General features: G+C 52.0%; 6 protein-coding genes across 6 annotated transcripts; 3 read left to right on the forward strand and 3 right to left on the reverse strand.

Annotated features, from left to right (window-relative positions):
- Positions 1 to 1,590: 1,590 nt before the first annotated feature.
- Positions 1,591 to 5,232, forward strand: PG985_012345 (uncharacterized protein; the record flags this gene model as incomplete). The annotated part of the gene is made up of 3 exons (XM_066832112.1): positions 1,591 to 2,187; positions 2,242 to 3,348; positions 3,634 to 5,232. The coding sequence occupies 3 exons, from the start codon at positions 1,591 to 1,593 to the stop codon at positions 5,230 to 5,232; spliced, it is 3,303 nt and encodes a 1,100-aa protein (XP_066680162.1).
- A 1,240-nt stretch (positions 5,233 to 6,472) lies between these two features.
- On the reverse strand, positions 6,473 to 8,214 carry PG985_012346 (Serine/threonine-protein phosphatase PP-Z; the record flags this gene model as incomplete). The annotated part of the gene is made up of 3 exons (XM_066832113.1): positions 6,473 to 6,502; positions 6,574 to 6,726; positions 6,784 to 8,214. The coding sequence occupies 3 exons, from the start codon at positions 8,212 to 8,214 to the stop codon at positions 6,473 to 6,475; spliced, it is 1,614 nt and encodes a 537-aa protein (XP_066680163.1).
- Positions 8,215 to 12,950: 4,736 nt separating this feature from the next.
- PG985_012347 (uncharacterized protein) lies at positions 12,951 to 13,985 on the forward strand (the record flags this gene model as incomplete). The annotated part of the gene is made up of 1 exon (XM_066832114.1): positions 12,951 to 13,985. The coding sequence occupies one exon, from the start codon at positions 12,951 to 12,953 to the stop codon at positions 13,983 to 13,985; it is 1,035 nt and encodes a 344-aa protein (XP_066680164.1).
- Positions 13,986 to 17,788: 3,803 nt separating this feature from the next.
- PG985_012348 (uncharacterized protein) lies at positions 17,789 to 18,733 on the reverse strand (the record flags this gene model as incomplete). Its single annotated transcript, XM_066832115.1, has 1 exon — positions 17,789 to 18,733. The coding sequence occupies one exon, from the start codon at positions 18,731 to 18,733 to the stop codon at positions 17,789 to 17,791; it is 945 nt and encodes a 314-aa protein (XP_066680165.1).
- A 2,071-nt stretch (positions 18,734 to 20,804) lies between these two features.
- On the reverse strand, positions 20,805 to 21,770 carry PG985_012349 (uncharacterized protein; the record flags this gene model as incomplete). Its single annotated transcript, XM_066832116.1, has 2 exons — positions 20,805 to 21,149; positions 21,303 to 21,770. The coding sequence occupies 2 exons, from the start codon at positions 21,768 to 21,770 to the stop codon at positions 20,805 to 20,807; spliced, it is 813 nt and encodes a 270-aa protein (XP_066680166.1).
- Positions 21,771 to 24,037: 2,267 nt separating this feature from the next.
- On the forward strand, positions 24,038 to 25,153 carry PG985_012350 (uncharacterized protein; the record flags this gene model as incomplete). Its single annotated transcript, XM_066832117.1, has 1 exon — positions 24,038 to 25,153. The coding sequence occupies one exon, from the start codon at positions 24,038 to 24,040 to the stop codon at positions 25,151 to 25,153; it is 1,116 nt and encodes a 371-aa protein (XP_066680167.1).
- Positions 25,154 to 25,210: the final 57 nt, after the last annotated feature.

Consider the following 25,210-nt stretch of genomic DNA (forward strand, 5'->3'; position numbering starts at 1 on the left):
GTCAATGTTATTTGTTTGAAGCAGCAGTGGGAGGGCGAGAGCTGTAGGTAGCGCTTTGTCCACAGAGAGGTAAGATAGGCGACCGCTGACAGGACCACCCCAACTCAATCAGTCTGCATTGATGGAAACGTCGGGACGGGAAGGCATTGGTTCCTACGTCATCATCATTGAAAAGGGAAGAGTAGCGCTGAAACGGCGTTGGACTGAGTCTGATCCAGCGGTGATCGAGTGGGCTGTGGTGCTGCTAAGTGCCGATCTGCCTTTGATTGGCCCCTTGCCATTGGCTCAACTGAGCTATCCAGGCACTTACTCTAGGCCTTTCCAATACATACCGAACCGTAGCATACCGCATGTCCCGCACCGTCCAATGCGGATTTGACACCATTGATTCATCCCATCACCATAGCAATGATGACCTCGTTGGGGTAAGACAAGAGGCCGTACACTTGTCCTGATGCGGATTTGAAAGGATTAAGGGGCACCATTGTACGTCATCGACCTATTCGCACACAAAAGACATCTGCATTATTAGTACTTGACGGATGGTTGCCAGCCGGTCGACTGAGTCTGGCATGGTCCAAAGGGAAAATCGATACATGGGCAACAATCCGTAATGGAATGAATGCAATTCCTGTATCAGAACTGCATCACTATCATCGAGAGCGCACGTCATTGGGGCACGACCTCTAGTCATAACAACAGCAACTCAAGGGTATCTATCTATTCAAGTAACCAAGATTCCAAAATCCATGTTCTAGTCATAATAGGGACATTAGTTGGATCAAATTAACGTTTCCAATGGGATAAGGGTAGGTATTGAAGCGAGACGAGAAGCTTCAAGTCAGCTTGGGTTCTTGAGAACCTGGGGTATCAGTCAGCTCTGTAGCCACACTAGAGGTGCCTGCGCCACACCCGAAGGTGACCAAGAAATTAAATGGGCCGACCGTGAGACAAGACGCGGTTGCTTCGCGTCTCCTGACAAAGTGGCTAGTACTCCCATCATCTTTCCGCCGCTGAGGTTGACGATCACCACTGTCCGGCCGTTCCATTAATGAATATTTTTATCTAATAATTCGCCAAACGTCAAAAAGGGACTGCCTGCCTGCGCGTTTTCTCTCCAGTCTTGATCAGCAGGTTTGATTGTTGTTATACACACTTTCTTTACTTGGACATTTCCATCCCTTTGCAATCAGGGTTCTCATCAAGGCTTTCTGCTTTCTAATCCAATCTGCTACGGAAAGGCAATAGCATAGTGTCACTACGCGATTGATCCTGAAAGCCGGGACTGGTCCGTTATCATACGTGCAATCCGTTGCAGGTCGTATGCCATGAACTAGATCTTGGGACTTTTCCAGCAGTTCTTATGCACATCTAGACGTAGTAAGCTGGAGATGAGGCACTGCGGACATTGATTGGTCTTCCCTCTCCCGTACTTGGCGCATCTGTCAGCCTAAGAAGTCGAAAGAAAGCCAGAAAGGCTCGCAAGGTTCAGCCTCGCATCTGTCGGGCCACTGCGGCGTTGAAGTTTATTTTATCTCGACGCGCTGGTTCCCCCGATAAGCCAGCCAGGCGTCTTTTAGTTCAGACGAAATGGGGCCCGTCCAGGACTCAATCGACCTCACCACCCTCTCTTCTACTGACGAGTCTGAGAAGGTGGGGGTCGCGTCCCGTACTACACCTCGGAAGCAGACTTCGCAGCCGTTTTCCCAGCCCGGTTCTCGCAATCGTAAGCCCGGGACTCCGTCTGCACCAACGGCACATGTGCCTGCAGAAACCGCCTTGCCCACTACTGCCTCCCCCTTGCGCAGTAACAGAGCTTCGACGCAAAAAGTCAAGGAAGAGACCACTTCAAACTCACTACCTTTAAGGGCCGGTGTTGCAGGCCAATTTGGCCATCCCGCCATGTCTCCCCCAAATCAGCAAATTCATCAGCATGCCAGTCACCGGACCCCCAAGGCTCACACGCCCAAGAAGGCCGAGTGGACTATCGAAAAGTTGGAAAAGCAGCTGAGGCAGTTCAAGAATGAGATAGAGGACGATGGTGCTCGTTTAACTGCGCGTCAAATCCACTTGGCTTGGAAGAAGGGCGCCCCGTCGCATCCCGATATCGCCAAGAAGAACTGGTTCTCCGAGCTCAAATCCAAGCCTATGGAGGCCAGCAAGGGGACCATGAAGTTCAAAACCAAGGTATGTAGCACTCTGAACCCAAATGCACAAGTACAGAAGCTGACGTCGTTCTAGCAATTGGGCCCAGGCCGTATTGGCAAACAGGAAAAGCGAGAGCACTTCCAGGTGATTTGCCTCAAGACCACAGTTGAACCTGTCCCCAACTACAACTTCCATCACGTAGAGATCCAGAAGAACATCCTGTCTCCCAACACTATGCTTAGCTTTGTGCCTCATCTGCGAGACCTAGCAGATGAGGAGGAGCCCCAATATCGGCGATGGCTCGAGAATCTGGAAAGCATGGACAAAACCTCTGGGTTTGCTACTCTCAGTCGACCAGAAAAGGTCCACAAGACCATGCAGAAGGAACACGGCACCATTCTCTTGCTGTATCTGGACCACTGGCTAGACAAACTCGGGCTGGAGAATTGCACAAAATCTACTCTAATTCGGTACATGGCAAGCCAGACCGATGCAGTGACGCCCCAACAAAAAAGCAGCTTGCTGAACTCCTATAACGACGATATTGGATCCCCACGAACAGCGAGAGCAGTCAGCATGTTTACCGAGGCCTTCGACAAGGTCTTTGACGCGGCAAAACTCGACAAAAGAGCTGTTACTTTGCGTGACGTTTTGTTACTCGATAAGTCGGTCGATACTATTGTCGACACCAAGAAGTGGATGAAAGATACCCCCAGCCAAGTCAAGCCTGTCGTGGAGGACACAACCGTGGAGTCTTTCCTTGAAACCTACGCATTACTTGGCTGTTTAATCTGCTGCAGTCACTCATGCGAACACGGAGAGTACGGTGTGGATAATGAGAGGAAACGATTCTCTATCGAAGTTGTCGGCGGCCTTGAGCCTTTGCTTCGCAAGAAGGCCATCGAGGCTGCAAAGAAAGACGGCGGTAGCCCAGTGGCTCGCAGAGCTGAAAAGCCTTGTGGCCAGGACTGCCATGTGTATGGACCGCGTGGCACAAGGGCAAAACCATGGAGCGAGACCGAAATCATGCTGCTGAAGACCTTTGTTGCCACTCTCTGCGATACCAACATTCCAGTACAATGCGCAACAGCCGTGGCAACCGGCAGGCCCTGCTGGGACGTTAATCGTCAATTCGAAAAGCTTGATCTCAAACCCTCGCTTGAGTCACTGCAGCCGCAGCCACCAGTGAAGGCCAAGTCCGTAAGCTGGTATGATCGCCACAAAAAGGTGCTGATAGGCGATTGGCAAGAACAAACCATTACGCATGAGCACCAACGACGAGATCACTTTGACCCGTGTTCCCACGAGGGGCCTTGTAATAGTCAATGCCCCTGCGTTCAGCACCGCGTCATGTGCGAACGCTTCTGTCGATGCACCGCTGAAACGTGTGCCATCAAATTCACTGGTTGTGCTTGTCACTCCCATGGGAAGTCCTGTCTTCCGAATGCAAAATCGAAAGACCAGAAAAGCTGTATATGCGTGCAGCTCAATCGCGAATGCGACCCAGTTCTCTGTGGCAGTTGCGGTGCCCTGGAGCGCGCAAACCCCCGAAATGCAGACAATGATCACCTCTATGCAACAGGCTGTCAGAATGTTGCTCTTCAGCGAGGCAAAGCCAAGTCTCTCATCCTCGGTAACTCCATGATTGAGAACTGTGGCTACGGTCTCTTTACGGCACAGGACATATCTCAGGACGACTTTGTCATTGAATACGTGGGTGAGCTGATCAGTCAGGACGAGGGAGTTCGTCGAGAGGCTAGGCGTGGCGATGTGTTTGATGAAGAATCGAATGCCTCCTATCTGTTTACGCTACTCGAACAGGAGGGCATATGGGTTGATGCGGCTATATATGGAAATCTAAGCCGATACATCAACCATCAGGATGATGGTGACAAGCGCGGATTAGGATGCAACATCACGCCCAAGATCCTATACGTCTGCGGCGAATACCGGATCAAGTTCAGCGCGATGCGTGATATCAAAGCCGGCGAGGAACTCTTCTTCAACTATGGTGAAAACTTCCCTAACCTAACCAAGAAGCTGCTCGACGAGCAGAAGGAGGAGGAGGAAGGGAAAGAGAAGGTCAAGAAACGAAAAAGCAAAAAGGAAGACGTAGACAAGCCCAAGAAACCCAGGGGCCGCCCGCCTAAGAAGCGAGGGCCCAAGCCAAACAACAACAAGAAAGCGTTTGCAGCGGCAAAGGTCGATTCGGATCTGGAGGACGACGATGATAATGCAATGGAAACACAGGCAGAAGAAGACCCGTTCAAAGACGAAAAGCCAAGGAAACGCAAACGCGGCAGGGTCGAGGACGAGTCGGAGGAAGAAGAATACCGACCCGCAGCAGTCGGTTTGGATGCCTTAGCTCGTGGTGGTAACCGGAGACGGTTCAACGCCAAAGCTACCAAAGCTGAAAACCTCTTCACCAGAGCCCACATTAGCAAAGCCACCCGTCCTGAAGCTTCCACTGAGCCAGAAACAGACGACGCCCCTCTGCAAGCTACGCCGAAACGACGCGGCAGAAAGGCACGCAAGGTTGTCACGGACGATCATGACGATGGGGAAGGTCACGAAAACGCCCCAGGTGCGGGTGCGGGCCCAAGCGCGAGCGTCAGTGCCAGTGCCAGCCGTCGTAGTGGCGGCAGCCAGCGCTCTACCCGTCGCCATCCGGTAATCAACCGCCCCGTGATGGGTGGTAATGCCGCCCACGACACTGATTCGGACGAGCATGAAGATAACTCGCCTAGTCGGCGACGAACCCGTAGGGCCGTCAGGCATAACGCCCTCGAGTCTAGTCCGCTTTCGGTGCCGGCTGCTGAAGACGACATCGAGCTGGTTGGGCCACGCAACATCAACAACAACAATAACAACAATAACAACAATAACCGGCGTACTTCCGAGGTCAACGACAGCGAAGACGACTTGAGTACCCTGGGCGGCGGCGGCGGCCGACGTAGCCGTGGACATGGCCACGCTGGGAACGAGGACGCGGATGGCAGGTCCCGGGGCGCAGACGACAGCGACGGCAGTAATGTTACCGATCGCACCCGCGTCCGAAGACTTCCAGCGAGATATAGCGACTAGGTGCGGCGTAATCTTGTTTTAGAGAGACTGTCTAGAGGAGGGACCGGCTTGTGAACAGAATACCAAAGAAGTTACAACACCACCACGTCCAAGGGGTGAGTACACGTGCTTCATGATTGCTACAGAATAGACTTTCTCTATGGGATAGGGGCCGAGACTGAGGAGAATACGATAGGAGAGGGAGGATGAGAAGAAGAGGCAGGTTATGTATGCCTAGTGGCTGTACAGTAGTGTTATCGTATAATAAAGAGCAGCAATTTCCTTTAGACATGCAAGTTCTATTTCCTAGCGCTCAAATACTATTGAATTATGCTACTAGAGGCACAGAAACAAGAAATATGTGAATATCCTTGGAAGTAATACTGCAAATTATTTGGAACAACTTGGCTAAGAGAGCATTTGCGAAGGAGTCATCACCGAAAATGTATAAGAGCAAAGATGGATCTAGACACCAAATTTTCATTGGTTACTTTGTCACTCCAGTTGTTTATAGAATGAGGAACAAGCAGCGTCGTCAGTCTATCCTCTTGAAATGGAGGGAGGAGGATAGGTAGTAAGAAACTCGATTAGTATACATCATCAGCAACACCAGGACCCGATTCATCTACAAGTTCAACGCTCCAGCAGCCTTATCAGTCACAGCTTTCGGCCTCCCCCTGCCCTTCTCTCGTAATGCTTCGCTATTTGTGAGTGCGAAATTCCATCTGGGCATTTACGTTTGCCAGCCAACTGTCCCTACCAAAAAATGCCTTGCTCTCTCTCTCTGTGTATGGACGGATCGTACCGTAACGCCTAATTTCCACCATGGAAGGGACTGCAGGACAAATTCTTCTACTGCAGTGCGACTCCTGTATGCGTATGTATGTGTGGAAAGCATGCCCACTCTCTACCGACAGGACTTTAGGGCAAAGTGAGGAAAGGCCGTTCCAGGTCTCCATCCTCGCTATTGGACATGGATTTCTACGTCCATGCCCAAACTGTTCGCTGCGGTGCGCTCGTAAGTTGCCGTAGATCCAACTCGGCTAAAGATCGTCTGGCGCCGCCCCTGGGTCACCGAGTGCATCATGAAACATGATACACCCTGATCTACTTGGGACTGACTGTGCTCTCCTATTTCAAAGAATGTCCGGATCCGTACACAAGTGAGTTGGGTAGGGCCAAGCTCATAGACAAGGCCATGGTCGTTCGATACCTCGAACCAGCGCACATCTGTTCAAGCTCGTTTATCAATGAGCTTACCCTATACGCTCTGGGGGTATACGTTCGCAGGCTACGGAAACCAGGTCAGTACAGGTGCTTGCTACCGGTCGTATGAGACACGGTCGAGAGTGCTGGACTTACAGGACTGTTAAGCATCGTGTTACGCTTGTTCCTTCCTTTCTTGATGTGACTCTTCAAGGCCGAGGAGTCCAATGGCTTCAGTAGTTCGAAACTACACAGGAGCTCGGACGACACAGACATGACGGCCCCCCAGTTGTCAAATTCGCCACAATACTAAGTAAAATGGTTAACGGTGCATCACTCATACGGTATGGGGCCATGGGAACTTACGTTCGGTGCGCTGAAGACTGTAACAAGAACCCTGTCGTTAAAGAACTCGTACCCATCCTCGACCACCATGTGGGCTCGACAGACTAGATCAAAATCGTGCGTAGCCAGAAAGTCTGTGATGACCTTCTTGCCAAAACAGTAACTCACACCACGCTCATTGGCCTCCCAGTCTTGTTCCATGTCTGCCGGGTCAGACCACAGAAGATCGTTCAGGAGACCATAGTCGGGGACGTCGGTAGGCCGCGCGATGTTTCGAATATCATCCATGTGACTGAGAGCTGGCGACAGGCCTCCATGAACACAGAATATCTTTCCCGCAACGATAGCCGCAATCGGCAGGGTGTTGAAGCAGTCTATGAACGTCTTCCAGATCTTCACGTTGCAACGGCGCTTGCATTCATCGTAAAACCCGTAGACTCTGGTGACATTGGCGCATTCGTGATTACCCCGGAGCAGGAAGAAGTTCTCGGGGTATTTGAGCTTGTAGCATAACAGCAGAAGTATCGTCTCGAGCGACTGCTTGCCGCGATCGACGTAGTCGCCCAGGAATAAGAAGTTGGCGTTGGGCGGGAATCCGCACATCTCGAACATGCGAATCAGGTCCGTATACTGTCCGTGAACGTCTCCCACAATCTTCACCGGGGCGTCTAGCTCGAGGAGAGCTGGTTGTGAAAGAAAGCACTCCCTCGCCCGTTGGCAGATCGCGACAATCTCGGCATTCTTAAGGCACACGCCCTTGGTAACCTTTCCAGCATACGCAGCATCCAGCAGTCGCTTGATGAAGTCATCCAGATCAATATCCTTAATATCCCCCATGGCGACCCCTCCGGGTAACGTCTCGTCAGGGTTTCCTTCGGCAGAGGCACTGGTGGCATTGCCGGTCACGTTGTCCCTTCTGACCAATATGGATTGGCCTGGTTTCCCGGGTATTTGGGAACCGGGGTTGACGCCGCCCGTAGGAGGTTGGTCTGACACGTGGTCAACTTCCCCGCTAGCCTGGGCAGCGGTGATGTCGGCGTGGCCAGCCTTCATAGAAGTGGAATGTATGGGGGACGGCGGGGGTTGATCTTCGTTGATAGGAGACGTGAGGCCATCTGGCGACTGAGGCGACTCAGGAGAGTCCGGAACGATAGTGGAATCTGGGCGGCTGACCCTCGAGACACCAGATCTTGCGCTTCGCCCAGACTTGACGGATGCGGCGTCCGACTTTTCGGCGGCAGCAGTAGCCGCCGCCGCATCGCCGTTGGACAGCAATGCCGAGTTCCTGGGACTGTCTGTTTTCCCACCTCCGGGGATTTTGGATCGCAAGGAGCGAAAGGAACGGGTGGAGTCCTTGGTGTCGGATCTGCTAAAACTAGGATAAGACTGCAGGTTATCTCCGGGGCCGCTGCCCTTGGAGGAGCCTCCTTCTTTGGAGGTTTGGTTTCCCATAGTATGTTTCCCAGGCGTCTAGCGAGTACAGGATTGTATGTAGGAGGCCGGAGGTGCGCTTCGTGGTCCACCGAGGGCTATCCTCACAGCCGACCGCTACCCGACGTCGGGGTGACTCGACGAGATTGTTGCAAGATCTGGGGAGTTGCAGGTCGGGTTAGGGAGGGTGAAAGAGCCGTTCGAGGGCGGAGAGGATGAGGGTGATGGAGGAGACTCGAGGCGCCGTGATTGCGTCCGTGGTTGTAGATTGGCTGCAGCAAAAGAATCGAGGTAAGTAACTTGAACTTGAGCGTGCATCAACGGGAGACGGTCGGCGCCAACTACGTGCGCAGCAGCAGGACGGAGTGGGTAAATCCGCGGCCGGCGTTCATGAACAAACAAAGGCACCAAACACAGGCAGACACTGGATACTGGCAAGACAATCGGATGCTCGTGTTGGGCATATGATCGAGGTTTGGAGAAAAGTAACCTACTGCTAAGAGTGTATGTGTACGTGTGAGGCTATGACGATGTGGTGGGTAGTGTGGTGTGGGAAAGTACGGGTTCCGGCCGAGCAAGACACAGTAAAAGATTGGGTTGGCGTATTTTCCAACCTCAGCCGCATTCAACCGCGTTGTGTGGGGTGCGAGAAGGGTGCGAGGGAAATCTAGGCCTCTTGGGATTGCGTGATCGAGGGCGTGGTTTTTGGGCTGGATGGATTGCCGGATTGATTGAACAGGACAAATTGTTCAGATGTTCTGTTCTGCTTTGGCTGCGGCGCACCCAGTGAAGAAGATTTTCCACAATCAGGGAGTCAGTCAGTAGTATCAAGTGCAGAACAAAGCGGCAAAGACAGCCACTACGACTACTACTACTACCTCTGGCTACTCAACTCGAAAAGAACAAGAGGAGGAGTAAGAGGGGCACAAGGACGCCGGAGTCCTTAGCGCGGCTAGGCACGATACACTGGCGAACCCCTTCCAAAGCCCTGCCGGGGTGCGGTTGGGATGCTAGGTACTGAAGCGTAAGCGGCCGAGCGTCCAAGATGGTCTGGTCTTCGTCTTTGGAGGAAATGCGGGGAGAGCAAGAAGGAGCACTCCAGGCGGCGGTGCTAGAGATCAATCGGCTCAAAGATGCAGATCAGGGAGAGAGAGCGGGAGAGATTGGAGTGAGGGGAACAGAACAATTCTCTTCGGAGAAAGAGAGAGAAAGCGAGTCTTTGCTGATGAACCGGGCGCAGCGCCAAGAGCCACGATGAACCGAGTGCGGTCTTCAATACAGCAACAGCAGCGACGGCGATAGTTGGTTGGTTTGTTTAGTGTTGGCGGCGGGCTCCCGGATGACGAGATGTTGCAGCCAAGTCTCTGAGCCCGATAAGCTGGGTAGGTCGCTGGCTGCTACAGCATGTGGTGAGCGCCAAGATTCGAGGCTATTGGTCTCGCCGCACGTATGTATGACATGCACCGGGGTGTTTTTGACGAGGTTGTTGTGGTTGTTGTTGCTGCCACTGTCGCTGTTTGTCGTGGGCCTCTCGAAACGCTTACTACGTACTTCGGCGGTATTTGAGCAGTAAAAGTGTCCGTTGGGCGAGGTTTGCGCACACGTACACACACACACACGCCCGTCTCTTGTATTGATGGCAAGTCCCGCGACGGGCGTTGATCATTTACCACTTAGAGGTCAAACCTACTTGGCAACTGGTATAATCTTGACACAGTCCTTATCACATAACTGAACTATTGATTGGCAACCAGATGGGCGAAGGACGCCGCCGCCAGAATACCTACTGAAGACGACAGACGGCAGAGCACCTACACTGAGCATGACCCGCCCGCCATGCCCCCCTGTCGGCAGTCAGGCTTCACTTGCTGTCAAACTGTTCCCGTTCATGCCTGATGCAGTTTCCAGACTTGGGCCCACTGGAGAAAATGTCCCACCAATGTGGATTCTCCAGGCGGGGCGGTTGAGCCTCTACAGCCCATTTCCCCTTCACCGAGTCACATTTGGGATTCTGGAAGCAGGAAAACAATCGCCAGAAGCGTCGAGACCGATTACCTGTCACCCGTCTACCTCGAATCCATAAGCGGGAACGACCCGACTGGTTTGTCTGCCACGACCATCTGCGATGGGCAACAATGCGGAACAATGAAGCTTGAGCGACATCGTGTCTTGTGTGTCGTTGTTGATGCTATTTTCGTTCTCTCATTCAGCCACTCATCGCTTCTGGGTGAGAAGTCGGAAGCTACCAACTCCGACGCTTGGAAATACCCAATGGCAACACAGCAGCATGACTTGCCGTTGCTGGTTGCTCAACGGTTGCTGCTGCTGCTGGTCCTTTGGAAGGGTATCGAACAGAACCGCGTGTGGACCTGATGATCATGGGTGGTGCCGAGAATATTGAATAGCTAGTTCCCTACACAACCAGAAACAAAAAGTTCAACCAGACTACCTCGTGTATAGTGAGTGTAGTCACGCGACGCTAGGCTCATGGAGTCTTGCATGCATGGACCCTGGACGTCCATGTGATTCAACTTCTCTGCCCAAATGCCACCGCGGACTGCATGTAAATATCCGTTACTGGCTGGGTTTTGCTTTTGCTTCATTTTCCTCCGAGGCACAAGCTAGCAGGAATACCTATGTAGATATGTGTACGTGGCCAAATTATTGCGGTTGCAGTGAGCGCGGCGATCTAGAAGTCAAGTATCCTCTTGAGTGCGAAAGCGCTGCTTGCCGTACAATATCGAGTAAGTTCTCCTTGGTGATGCAAAGGATGTGTTGGTGTAGATCAACTCAAGGTCTGAAGGAACATGAGTATTATCTCTTTTTTTTGTTTTGGTCTTACAAACGGGCGTTGCTGCGCTACTGCATGGCAGGATACATTAGAACTGTACTTAGCTGGTAATGCTCTATGCAGTGCTGACGTACAGAAAATCCGACTGGTCGCATCCAGAATCGAGAAGGGCTGCGTCCCCGTCTGTCAACTAACTTTGCGGCAGCACGGCCGCGTGTGTCTTGTGGCAAACGTTTCCGGGTATGGAAATCGCTTTTCTACATTGGTCTGGTCTTACCAGGAATGCTGCCGTTGTTATAATAGTGGCTAGGTCGGGATTCGTAGATATATGTAGTAGCCATCCCTATAAGAGGGGCCAGCTATTTTTAGAGGTACGGCGGCGGATTTGTTTTACTTCGAAATCGTGCCCCGTCTGTGCATTCTAAGTATGACGCCCTTCAGATAGATCACGGACAGCGGGCTACAAACTACTGAACTTAACTGCACATTTCATGTCCTCTAATGCCCGCAAAGGTAGCCCATCTCTTTTCGTGTTTTCGAGCGCAGATTGGCTGTTTCGTTGAGCTGAGAGCAGCTGGGCTGACTGCGCCGGCTTCCCCACCGATGTGCAAGCCGCGTAACTTCCCAGCCATCTCTCTCACCACCACCGCCAGGAAAACGCCACTCACTTTTATGGCCGGCCAAGTCCCTGGCGTATGTTGGAAAACAAACTGTACGCACGCAGGATGCACAGCTCCTTCTTTTGCTTCGCCGATAAACCTACGCGTAAGAGGCATTCGTTACAACAATGATTCAACAAATGCAGTGCCAGAGATCTTATGCGCTAGTTCGATGTTGCTGCGAGTATGCGTGTTCTTTTGGAAGGAGTGAGTGTAAATAAAAACCAGAGAGAGAAAAAACTTTGTAAATGATCAGCATACGTCCACCTCCACAAACAGCTGATCCTGCTGTGCCGCCCTAGCAACCACGACTCGCAACACACCTTCTTGCTTCCCAGGCCTCCCAAACAGACAGACGTCATGCAGCCGTGTTTCCAAGGGTCCAAGGAAGTGGCAGCATCCAGTGTCCAAATATCGGGACGTCCAGGAAAATGGTTACAGTAGATCCTCCTCTTCTCTTTGGCCCGAGTCGAGGGTTTCACCATCATCCGGACACCGGACTAGTGAAAGGCCAGAAGGAAAAATCCCCATGCACTTTCAGTTACGTAGATAGGACCCAGGACGGGTGGGTAAAAGAAAAACCGTCAGCTTGGTCATCAGTGGTAAATGAACGAAGGAATCGTTCAATCTCTGAGACTCGGATGGCGCGTCAAGGGACGCCGCCGGACCGGGTTGGCCCTGCCTGGAGCCAAGCGCAGGCAGGCTAGGATCGCCTCGGATTCTCCAGAAAACTCTCGTCGCGGGCTGGGCTGGGGGGCACAGAAAGGGCACTTGTGCAGTTGGGGGGGCTGTGAGTGCAACCAAAGTGACGTTTCTCGATAGGCTAAACACTGCCAAGTCATCCACATCCAGGCTGAGGTGGGCAAATGTGGGCAAGCAGGAAGACAAACAGGCACTGCGCCACGCTTATCACGAAACGAATGAGGAGGAAGAATGAGCGTGTGCGTGCGTATGCTGTGTGTAACTGTAACTCGCCGTCTGGTTTTCGTTCTTGGATTAAAGCCGTCCCATCCTCTTGCTTTTGCATCCTGGATTACTCTCTGCTTTCCCATTCTACTATTTCTACTTCTCCAGAGTTTCTTGTTGCCTGTCGTCTTCGAGAAACAGAAACTCCGTCCGTCCATCTACATTCGTTTGGATCAACGACTTCGGCGAACCCCTCCAGAAAACCGCCCACCCACACACTCGCTCGCTCGCTCGCTCCAGGTATTATTGTTATTACATCATAATCACCACCTGCGACCACCGAGATCGACCCACCTAACTACCAACTACCCGTACCTCCCACAAAGCACAACAACTTTACGATGGTCAGCGTCGGGAGAGTCTTTTGCGTGGCGCTACCGTTTCTGCTGGTAGTCGCTAGCATCATCTGCTTATTGATTGCCGGCCTCACCGGCGTGACAAACACAGACCTCTACCTGTTCCGGGTCAACACAACCGGCCTTTCCATCAGCCCCGTAACGGCAAAAGGTCTGCTAGACAAGGCCAAGGGCAGCCGCGATGTGGACGAGACTGTGCACCAGCTCACCAAGGACCAAGCTATCCCTGCCGGCACTGACGCCGCCGCCCTCCTGAACACCAACATCACCGCCGCTGACCTCGGCCTGGCGGACCTGTACGATATCAACCTGTGGGGTTTCTGCACAACCGGTCAAAATGACAAGCGCAACTGCACCAAGGCCCAGTTCGACTGGGCTTCAACCTACTTGAACACGTCCAGCCTGACAACGGTTGGCACCGCTATGAACGTCAAGGTCGATATCCCCAAGGAATTGGTCAGCTCGCTGAACGCCTTCAAAACTGTGACCAAGTGGACCGAGGTCGTCTACGTCATCGCCATGATTGCTCTCGGCGTTGAGCTTTTGTTTGCCCTCTTCACCTCGTGCTCACGGGCAGTGAGCTGCCTCACCTGGGTCATCGCCGGTGTCGCCTCGATCGCCGTCTGTGCCTACGCCGCGCTGATGACGGCCATGTCCGTCGTGGTTGTCGGTGCCGTCGAGGCCACGGCCAAGTGGTACGGCGTCAAGGGCAACGTCAACACGTCCTTCCTTGCCGTTACTTGGTTGGGCGCCGCGTTCGCCCTCGCCGCCGGTCTCTTCTGGGTCTTCACCATCTGCTGCTGCAAGCCCGAGAGCCGCTCCCGCTCCCGCTCGCACCGTCGCAACGACAGCGAGCAGGAAAAGTTCATCCCCAACGGCAGCTACGCGCCCCTCCACGACAACCGTGGTAGCTACAACGCCGGCTACAGCCACCAACAGCAGTACGGCATGCCGCCGCACCAGTCGGGCGGCATCCGCCACCACGATCTGGCTTACGAGCCCTACAGACCCGCCCACTAAAGGGGGGAAATGCCTAATGATGTTCGCGTGTGCCGGGAGACAGCGATAGCGCAGATCCCGCGATGCACGGAACAACTCTAACGAAATCACGCGTGCATTTCTTCGGCGTTATGGCTTGGATATGACGGTTGGGAGTAAGGCAACATATCAGTACATCGGATTAGCATCCAATTTGGATGCGGAGGGGGGTTAATCGATCCTTATATCCTAGTTGTTATGATAGAGACCAAAGGTCCATTGAAGTACAATTATAAACATACATACCTATCCATTTCTACGTCCTATTTCCATTGGTGATTCATGAACTCGGTATTGCAATAAAGCGCAGCGTAGCCCGTTTCGTAACTCATCATGGTATAAGAGTTGCACAATGTCAGACTTCCTAGATGTTACGGATCATTCTAGTAAAACATCATCGTCTAATCTTACTAAGTCCTTGGGCGATGCAATCGTGAATCATGTAACTTCTCAACAGTGTGGTAGGAGACAGGCAATCGTGTACTGTAGTGTCAGTAAGTTCAACGGTTTTCTTATCGGATACATACTTGACTGCGCTACATTAGTTATCAAGTAGAATCCATCCCATTAGGACCTCTAATCACCACGTTGGGTAAATGGACTTTCTAGTTCATGAAACGGCCTCCTGTTCGGCTGAAGGCTAACGGGTCTCTGATGCCGAGCAGTCGCTAAAGTCGCTAAAGTCGGCTGTGCAGCCAAGTCATTCATCCCCCTGACCTGTCAGCCTATCTAGTCCTCAAAGTAGGTAGTGGAAAGAGCCCAATCACAATGTCAGACGTTGTCTAGGCCCTGGGAACAGGAATCGGAGATACGGGTTCATGGACCCCTTTTCCACCTTCACTGCCACCACTGGCTGTGATATCTGCACTTCGATAGTGTGGTGTAGCTGCCATACTCACCCTAGGGATGCACCAACGGAATGGAGTATACCGTTGAATAATTTGGAGGGAATACTCATATAAATTGAATCTAGTCCATATTGCCCCTTGACTTACAGCAAGATGGGCGACCTCATTTATATAGAAACTAACACACCAAGCATAATACGATTCATTGGGATTAAATCTAAACTTTTACTCATCGTGCTTCTCTAGGCCCGCTAGAGGAATGATAGGCGTGGGAAAGGAATGAAAACCAAGTGTAACTCAGCCCAGAGTTGCACAAGTGGTTGTGGCCCACATCCTCACCAAGGACTTATATCTATGTTCCTCCTTCTTTCCATCGCCTAATCTCTCGGCTTTACATTCAAGGCTATTCAAACCTTCGACGACATCCCCTGCACAAGCTGTAACGCTCGCCTTTGCCTTTCGGTCTGACATCAAAATCTGAGTCGGTCTTTACCGCCTTACAGCCGGAGCAGTAGAGGCTCTTGTGTGTCGCGCAGAAAGGTTTGGCCGGGTCCCAAGCGGAGTCAGGAACCAAGTTCATGCATTTTCTGCATCTATTTAGTCCTGTGCTCGGGTTCGCATCCGCTTTTGCTGCAAGCACTGGTAGCTTTTGCGCTGCCTTCTGGGTAGGTGCGGGCGCCGGGCGGCTCGCTGCTGTCACCGTGCCTGACACGGACTGGCTCTGTGAGGGAGCTGTCGGTTCGGGGGTGTTGTAGTTGGTTCGGGATGGCTGGAGACTACGCAAGAATTCGGAACTGACAGGCATGTCTGAGTGTAAACTTCCACCGCTGCTGCTGCTGCTGTGGTGCCGATCATGGCTGCTGCTACTAGCTTGTTTCTTTCCCTGATTATCAGCCATCGCGAATATTAAGGCGAATCGTGGTTTATATATGTTCTAGTAGTCGGTCCTGCCGTGCTGGTATCCAAGTCTGATGGACCATCGCATACAGCCCATGGGTCTTGGGCGAATCTTATACAGCGCCTCATCATGATACTAGGATGCTCGTCATACACTGTAGACAAAGAAGTAAGTTCCACCAAGGTGGGTGGTTTAGGGGGAAAGGTCAGCTTGCTAGGGAGGCTCTATGTTCGAGATCACTTGAGCGCTCCAACAACATCGCCAGAATAAAGACAATGATGGTTCTCAACACTGATATCTGTATCAAGGGTGGTCATCATGGCTGAGCAGGTGGACGACTTGTAGTGATCAAAGCGGACGTTGGTAAGAGAGCTGTTCGTGCGGACGGACGATAAAGGAACAGCCGAGACGAATGTTCATCAGGTGTTGGTCCGTTGGAATTCTCTTTCATGAAAGGGAGCATGTTGCAGCAGCTGCAAATACATCTCGAAGTTCAGGCAGGGGCACTATACTCAGGGGCTACGTTCCTCTGGTGCACATCTCCCCTGCGTCGTTGACAGGAGCAATTTATAATGCCAGGTGTAAGGAAGGCTCGGCACTTAGCGGATGGGGTACGTTTCTATTCACCGAAATTCCCTATGTGCTGCACCCCTAATTCATTAGCTTTTAGCTTGTTAGCTCCCCAACTTTTCGTTATCAAAGCTGATGGTGTGCTGTTGGAAGTCCACCTGCATGTAAACAGGCCACTCAGATAACCAAAGGGTTATATGTCGCGCCAACAGCAATAAGTAGGACCCCAAGTTCGAAATCTCGGAGAGGACAAGCATATAAAACCTGGCCAGCCTTGTTGTTTACAGACGACCATGTCACTTTACACAGATGTCTCCCCCGTAGAGCTGGGCCATTCCTTTGGCCATGGCTCTTGCCTGTCCATATATGCTTCCCATGCCATCCACCTGAGGGTGTACCTGCACTTGAATGTAACAAGTTCTACTGTAGATGCATTGGCGTCTATTCGTCCATATCATACCGCCTCTCTGTAAGTCCAGTGCTACCTCAAACTGGGCGCAAAAGCCACTGGAAAAGATGTCGTGTATGTGCCCTGAATTGCACACCGTAGTTGTATCTACGTTGGAAGTGAAAGCGTTACCCTATAGCATGCATGAAATTTGTCAATATGACAAGTTAATTATTCTCATGACACTTTGTATTACTCGATAGACTACCAAGTTTGAAGACTGGTTCAATGTGAGCCGATTCTCTCGTTCCGTACATTGCCAGTGTGGCAAAAACGATGCTGGACAACAACTATCATTCTGAAGCTAAGTTTGGTACGAGTCCGTTGCCACCCTTGCAACCACTATGGACCAGAACCGCACTCAATCCTGTGTGTAGGCCTGAGTGTTGTTGAAAGATAAGGCTTGGGCATACACTTTCTCTGGCCTCATCGATCTCTGGAGGCATGCCCTCGCTGCCGCCTTCTCGACAATGACTGAGACAACGCCTTTCTACCTGATTCGATGGGAGAACCCCCGACCGATCTTATAGCTTACCACATAACCTTGTACGATATATGGCCTGAGATGTGGAGGACTTGATGAACACTATCCGAAATAGCATCGAAAAAGGGGGCTTGCCAATTATTCACCAGCGCCCATGCATATATGCTCTGGCGTAATCGTCAATAAACATTAGACATATCATACAAGCGAATGCCCTGGTTCAAGTAGCCCAGTTGTGGTACTAACAAGACTTGACGTCGTATATGCGTGTCATTACGACGAATTTGAACAAGCACATTTACCAAACTGTATAACCCCGGAGATGTTGTTTAACGTTATTGGAAGTAAACAGGAGTTGAACCAGCACTTGAAGTCACTTCTTCAGGGGTTGAAACTGATCTTCCCAAGGGAAATGTTATTCTGAATTGGCCACCAAAGTTGATGATTCTACTACGGACTCCCCATCTAAATAACCCATATTGCGCCGTAAGCTGACTTAAAAATTACCATACGGGATATAATACCGGGCCGTCTTCGTTATATTACTCCGTAGTCATTGCTACCTTGGACTCGTCGGAAGGTTTTGGTATTCCTATCGAAAGTCTGGATGGCTTCGCGGACCTCGTCCACATCCTTCGTCTTCATGTCATGTTTTGAGGTTGACCACTGACGCATTTCCGGAGTCATGGCAACAATGTGCATGTGGAAGTGTCCAACGCTGTGATCTGGAAATAGATGTAGCCCAAATTTGAAATTTTCAACTTTGAGACGGTGTATTTCTTCCTCCAGCTCCTTGTAGTGTTTCTTGGCGAGTTCGTGACCTTCCTCATTTCCTGTCCTATCATATCGTTCCTTGATGCGGTTCAGTTGGTGCCGTATCACTTTTCCCCGAAACTCTTGACCGGACCAACTTTCCGCGAAGAGTTCTTTAATGTCGTTCAAGAGATGAATTTTCTCTTTGGGCAAGGAGACCCCATTATAGATCCGTTCCCTGGTCAGACCAAGCAGGTGAACAGCAGACATGCCAGCAGGTGAGGAATTTCCAGGGTACTGGGCTATGTCGAAGGACGCAAAGTTACCGACAATGAGGACGTCTTTGTTGCTGACGAATATGTTGTCCACATTTTTCGGGTCGTCAGCGTAGCCTGTGAAGGCGGTCGAGGACTTTACCCAGTTGCCTTCGAGGTTTCCGCCTTTGTTGTAATGATATGGCACAGAATTGGCAGGACCCTCCCTGCGACCCTCAGAATGCGCATCTGCATCTTCCTTCTCAATGACACTGTTAGAATGCGCACCCGCATCTTTCTTCTCAATGAGACCGAGTTTGTTATAATACGCATCCACATCTTCCTTCGCATAGGGACGACTCCAGAAATCCTTGAACTGCTTCTGGATCTCAGGCTTCTTCTCTTTGAAGTCATACTTCAAATCCTTGCGCTCCTCTGCGTACATTTTATCGAAGTCCACTTCAGAGTCCCCCATGGTGTTGCTATCTTTGGAGTGGCTGGGCGTTTGTGGCTGATGAGAGGGGGTTTCCATTGATGAAGATGCAGGAGCGGGTTTGATCTCCTCCCGTTTCTTGGGCCAAAAGAATGCCATGCTGCTTTTTATATGAGAGATCCTGTTAGGGGCGTTTTCAGGTAAGAATTCTGGTCAAGAAAAGTCACATACACGACGGCATGTGAAAGCGGTATCCCTGTGGAACAAACAACAAAGAGAAAGAGACAAGATCCGGCAAACGTAAAAAACCAGGCCCACAAACGGGCGCGCGCGTGTCTCCCTCTCTCTCTAATATACCAACAAAGAGGTAACGTAACGCACGACAGCAGAAGCGGCCCAGGGCATGGGGTCAATTAGAAAGCCCTGGATCGAGGCTGTGTGTGTCTGTGACAGGCCGGGGGAGGAGGGTTCAATTTAAAAGGGAAGCGAGCGCAATCACCTTGAAATGGGAAAACACATGAAGCTGCTTTTCTCTTGGCCTGAAGGTGTGCTATCATCAGCTGCTAGCGCTTCATTAGTCGCCTGACGATGGCTCTTGGTTGTCGAGGTGAGAAGGTGAGCCCCACGAGGCTGTGTCAGCTGCTGTTCTTCCTCTTGCTGCTGCTCCTGCTCCTGCTGCTGCTGCTGCCTGTGCAGGAGTTTGTCCGGTGCACTTGGGGCGGTAGTAGACTCAGACATGGAGGCTCCGGGTGTTCGTCTAACGGCTTTAAGGGAAGGGATCCTGGGTGTTGGCTGTGGAGGTAGGAAATAGACTGGGTGGATTTGGGCAATGCACTCTAAATCGAATGAATGGAGCAAGCGAATCGGTTATGCCTTTCCCCCCAATTCAATTGCCAAGTAACCAAGTGTAAGAAGTGTATTGGAAGCAGGTACGCTGGCTAAGCAAGGTTTGGACTAGACTTAGAAACAAATAGCCGCCCGACAACAGAAAACCGTTTGTTTCATGGCGATGCGATGAGATGCGATGAGATGCGACAAGATGCGACGAGATGTGGTGGGGGAGAATGGATAGAATGAGTAGAGGAAAAACCCGACCGGATGCGACCAGCTTTCGCTGTTTGCAGACGTCTTCTGTTGAATCACTTGCACCACCTCAGCTCTAACCTATCAGCTCGACTCAAGGCTCAGCATAACTGACTGCAAGCGCTGGCTGGGGGCTGGGCAATGTACATGATGTCCAGTTCGGCCGTTGGTGCTACGTACAGCAGGCCCAGATAACCCATAACCTTAGGTACATACACTTTACGGGCAAGGGGCAGGTGAGTTCTACATGCATTTCGAAAGGTAGGTGGGGTAATGTCGGTCAACAACGGGTTTGCCCACCAGACCCTGGGCGACCAGGGGGTGACCAAACCCCAAGGTTGACAGACAGTATGTAAGGCTGACTGGACTGACTGGACTGACTGGACTGACTAGACTGACTAGACTGACTGGACTGACTGCCCCGCCTGCTGATATAAATGGAAATACTGGCCAGCACTTTCATTGTCCAAGATCTCACTTGCAGCTACTTTAAGTCATCTTATCTTATCATTATTGACATTTGTTGGGTATCATCTGTCTACTCATGTCGTAAGGCCAGTTCTCCCTCACTCCAGAAACCAATGCAGTATATCCCTGCCCTGAAATCACTTGAACGCCAGCGCAATCTCTCTTTGCTTCGCCCGCAAGTCTCGGCGGGATTGCCTTCCAAGCCTGACTCCCTTTAGGCACGGCCAAGCATCCCTGGCGTGCATAAGGATGAGTTGGCACATGCCTCGCCTTGATTTATCATCGCCCACGTCAAGGGCATCCATTGTTCATCAGCTCTGTTGCTGAACACCATTGTGTTGTACAAGAACTGGTTGGGTTCCGAAAGACAAACGAAAAATAGAAGCGCGTAATAAAAAATAAGTCAACGGTGGTCGTCGCAAGGCTGCTGGTATGCCATTGACGCGGCGGCGCACCCGTAAGAAGGAGGACAGACCAGTGCAATCGAGCGCACAAGAGCCGTCCAATTAAGGTATCTCTCAGTGAATCCACCGCTAGGGTCGGTGGGCCCAGAGCTCGACAATCATGTATCACGACCAGCTTTGCGACGGATGCTTCCGATGCGCTTCTTCAGGCCGGTAGCAATGCGCTTGCCAGGCGAGCTGCTGCTGCTGCCGCCGAACGGGGAATCCGTGGCCGTGGCACGGGTGACAGAGCCGGACGGACCCTCACCGAAACTCGAGCTGCGGCTACGCTGACGCACCATCACATCGCCTTCCTTGGAAGGAGATGACTTTGAACTACTTCTGGGCTGCATCTCATAGATACCAGGTCCGTCGCCAACACTAGCAGATTTGCCATGCTTAAAGGCTCTCTCGAGGGTGTACGAAGGCTCCCCTTTGCCCTTCAAGTCATCGGGATGATAATCCTGGTAGGATTTGTTAGCTTATGATAGTGCAGTGATTTTCATGTGGCTTGTGTCAGACTCTTCATCTTCTTCAGCAATAGTAGAGATGTTGCAGTCATTGCCGGGTCCCATGTTTGTGCGGATGGGTAGTATAAAGGGATTCTGCTGACTTACACCATCGTCGTAGCGTCGGGATGGGCCACCACTAGCAAACCGTTCCCGCTGCAAATCTGTGCCTTCCTCGTAACTCATCCGTCTACCGCTCATATCCGACATTCCCGGGGGAATGTTAGCAGTGCCATGCAGAGGAACGTGCTTTGTGAGCGAGTCCTGCACAATCTCTTTAGGCGTGGCTTTCAGAGCCTCCTCGTTGGTGCTCTTCACAGCTTCGAGTGGTGCGTACTTCTTGTTCGCATTGCGCGAAGCCAAGGTTGCATCAAAGGGGCCATCATGATGGTAAGAGTGTCCCAGTATGTTGTCGAGGGTATCGATAGGATCAGTGCCAGGCAGAGTATTCTTTCTCAAGTGATGACCACGGTTGGCAACCTTGGTCTCTCTCTTGATCTGGTCCAGAGGACGATGCGACATGTCGCCCGGGAACCGCTGGCTGAGAGAGCCGCTTCGACCCAGAGTGGTAGTCATGGTATTGGATCGCCGAGTTGGACGTGTATGTAAAGCTGGTTGAATCACGCTTTTAGATCGAATAGGCTTGGGTTGCTGAGGCTGGGCTTGCTGATTGGGCTTGCGTTCTCTAACAGACTCTCTGCGAATGCGTTGTAGTGCTTCCTCTGCTACTTGTTGGGTGTCGTCGTCGTAGAATTTGACGCGATGAGCGTTGGTGTCGGTCTTGCAGGGTTGAGGTGATGACAGAGGAGGCTTCACAAATGGACGACGACCTGGGCCTTCGAGGTAATTAATATCGGGATCTGTGAAGGGCCCGTTCACATCTCTCTCAGCCTAGTTGCATGCCATATGTAAGCCTACATCATCTTCTCTTCCAAGCGGGCAGACAGAGCGGCTGCAGCAAGGCACACGCGTCCCTCCGTAGCCATCTGCAATCTGCAAGCGGTAGTGGGTGTTCCGGGTGCCAGTTGGGTGGGTGGTTTACTAGGGGTATGATGTAAAACGAGAGACGGAAGCAGGGACGGTTCGGCACATCATCAGGGAGGGCCCACCGTGACGCAATGGGTAACCAGGGGTCCCTTGCTGAACATCAATGTTGCAGTTGGCGGGACTCACTCCCCTTCTGCGACAAGCGACAATGACGTCGGCCCAATTAGACAGCTGCCGGCGAGTGGTGCCAGTGGGCCATGGGCAGAGGCTAGCCAGGACCCTGTGTGCCCAAGCCGTGGTGCGTGGTGCAGATATTAAGATAAAAGACGCGCGAAAGGATTGAGCGCAGAGATGTAGTGGGACGTCGGGTGGGAAATGTCCACAGGCGGAGAGGACAACAGATCGGAAGAAAACGAGGAAAAAAGTGATGTAAGGAAGTGCACACTTACCTGGGCTTTCCAGCGCTTTTCTTGCGCCTCCATGCTCTGGATTTCGGGATCGTTCGCTTCATTCATATCGCTTGTAAAAGCCTTTCGCACAGATCGGCTAAGCCGTCGAAACACCCCTGCCTTCTTCGTCTTTTGGGTGATGGGATCGGGTGTGGCTTGACTGTTATCGCCGACGGCATCACCATCATCGGCGATGCTTTGGTAGACACTCTGTCCTCCAATGGCGGCGCCAAGGGCACCATTGTCACTGTCTCTTTTCTTGTGCGAGGCCATCTTGTTAGAGCTAGCTTCGATGCGACAAGGGGAGAAATGTGTCGGTGGCAGTGCGATATCAGACGATGGGGGTTCCAGGCAGGATCGATACTGTATTGATGCTGGGTCGCAAGTGGCAGCGACGATGTAGTCCAGATTGGGATCGCCGATGCCTTTTGTATACCGCTTTGGTGTACTGAACTTGCCAATTTTAAATGCAATTAAAGACGGTGAAAAAAAGTCGGCGATCTGAACGAGGAATTTCTGCCAGAGGGCACCCGCTGCAGTACTGTTGATTTGGGTTACCATAACGGTTTCCAACCACGGGACCTTGTCAACATTGAACGAGAGCTCTTAGCAATCTGTGCAGGGAAACATTAACATTGCACATTGGGTTCTAGGTGCCTGGGAACCGATTGTTTTTAATAAAAGGCCTTGAATACTTCGACGCGATTTTCTAGGTGCACCTGCCAGTTGACTCATCACTTGCTATTCACCCCGCGTTGACGGATTGGTTCACATTTGTCTACGTCTACATGTATCTATATCAGAGATCTAATATTGACACTCCGGGCATTATGGCCCGGTGCTTCGTCAGGGTTGGCTTGAAGCTTGGTTCAAGAGCTGGGTGCATGTAGTCGGATAGATTTGATTGATTGACTGTGTGTTTTGCAAGGCGAGTAAAGGAGTATGGGAGTGTGTGAACTTGACATACGAGATGTACAGTGCTGTTTTTTCAGGCCACCTCCAAGTGGCTACCAGATTAGAAGTTTGAGTCGATCAATGTGAATCTCCCCTAGTGTGTGGAATTGTGTAGGGAATTACTAAGCTGATTCATCTGATGTTTACATCTTCTTCTCCAACCTCCATCACCAGATCTTAGCAGTAGCAGGCCTAGCGAAAACCAGCCCTACGACGTCCATGCTTGTCTTGTGGGCCTAAAGCCATGTGCCTGGCAGCTTTAAAGCAGGGGCCAACGGGCGCTATGCAAGCCACTTTTTGGACTACAACCGGCTCAAATCACCTATGTTAGCACGTAACAGAAACGGCCCAAGATCACCAGCTGTTCCTATAGGTATAGCATGTTATAGCATCGTAATCTCTGCGCACCTCACGCGAGAGGTACATCCACCATACCAAACCAACCGATGTGCCATGGCTCTATTAGTAGACTACTCATCCTCAGAGTCGGATGCAGAAACAAAACCTGAAACCAAGAAGCGCAGACTTCAAGCGTCACCATCAACTGACACTGCTCAGGATAAGAACAAGAAAGCTACAAGCACCACTGTCACCAGCAGCTCCGCCACATCACTATCGAAGGTAGGAGGCTCATTGGCATCAAAGACCACCCTGCCCCCGCTCCCAAGTGCCTTCCACGACCTCTACGCCTCCACAGTCCGCGTAAGCACGCGCGACGACCCGGCGCTGCACCAGGGCCGCAAACGGCAGAACCCCCACGTCGCGGGCCACTGGCCGTCGCACCTGTACACCGAGTGGCACCCATCAACAACAGGCGACGCCCCCGAGTACGAGACCCTGACCAGTCTCCTGGCCGAGCTCTCTTCCGCCGTCGCCGCCTCCTCTTCCTCCCCTGACCTGGACCTGAAAACGTTCCTGACCTCGGATCTCGGCGCGCCGCTCCCATTGCACATCAGTCTGTCCCGCCCTCTCTCCCTGACAACGGGGAACAAGGACGACTTCCTGGACGCGGTGCGGGCGTCGCTGACCCATGGGCTCGGGGTGACGGCATTCTCGCTACGCCCGACGGGACTGGAGTGGCATCGCACCGCGGAGTCGGCGCGGTCGTTTCTCGTCCTGCGGGTCGAGTCGGTGACGTCGGAGACATCCGAGGAGGCGGGCAGCGGCGAGAAAAAGGAGAAGAACCATGAACTGACGCAGCTGCTGCGGCGGTGCAACGGCATTGCCCAGTCGTTTGGCCAGCCAGCTCTGTACGCCTTTGCGGGTGGCAGCGGGGGCAACGACGATGGCGGAAAGGGGGGAGGAGAGGCAGGTGGTGGCAGCAACCGCAAGACGAGGATGAACGTGGGCGATGCGTTTCACATCTCGATTGCTTGGTCTTTCGAGCCGCCCACGGCCGACCTGATCAATATCACTCGGGAGGTTTTCGAGTCCGGAAGGAAATCATCATATCGAGACAGACTTCATGGCATGCGGATCCGTGTGGATGGGATCAAGGCCAAGATTGGAAATGTGGTCACACACATTGCACTGCCCGAGGTAGGAACGAAAGGCCTCTTCGGTGTATAAATTCTTTGCAAGCATGAATTAATAAACGTGCGTTCAAGACGTGAGGACAATTGCTCT

Source organism: Apiospora marii, assembly GCF_038362585.1.
Source record: "Apiospora marii strain CBS 49790 chromosome Unknown utg000009l_segment0_segment0, whole genome shotgun sequence".
NCBI lineage: Eukaryota > Fungi > Ascomycota > Sordariomycetes > Amphisphaeriales > Apiosporaceae > Apiospora > Apiospora marii.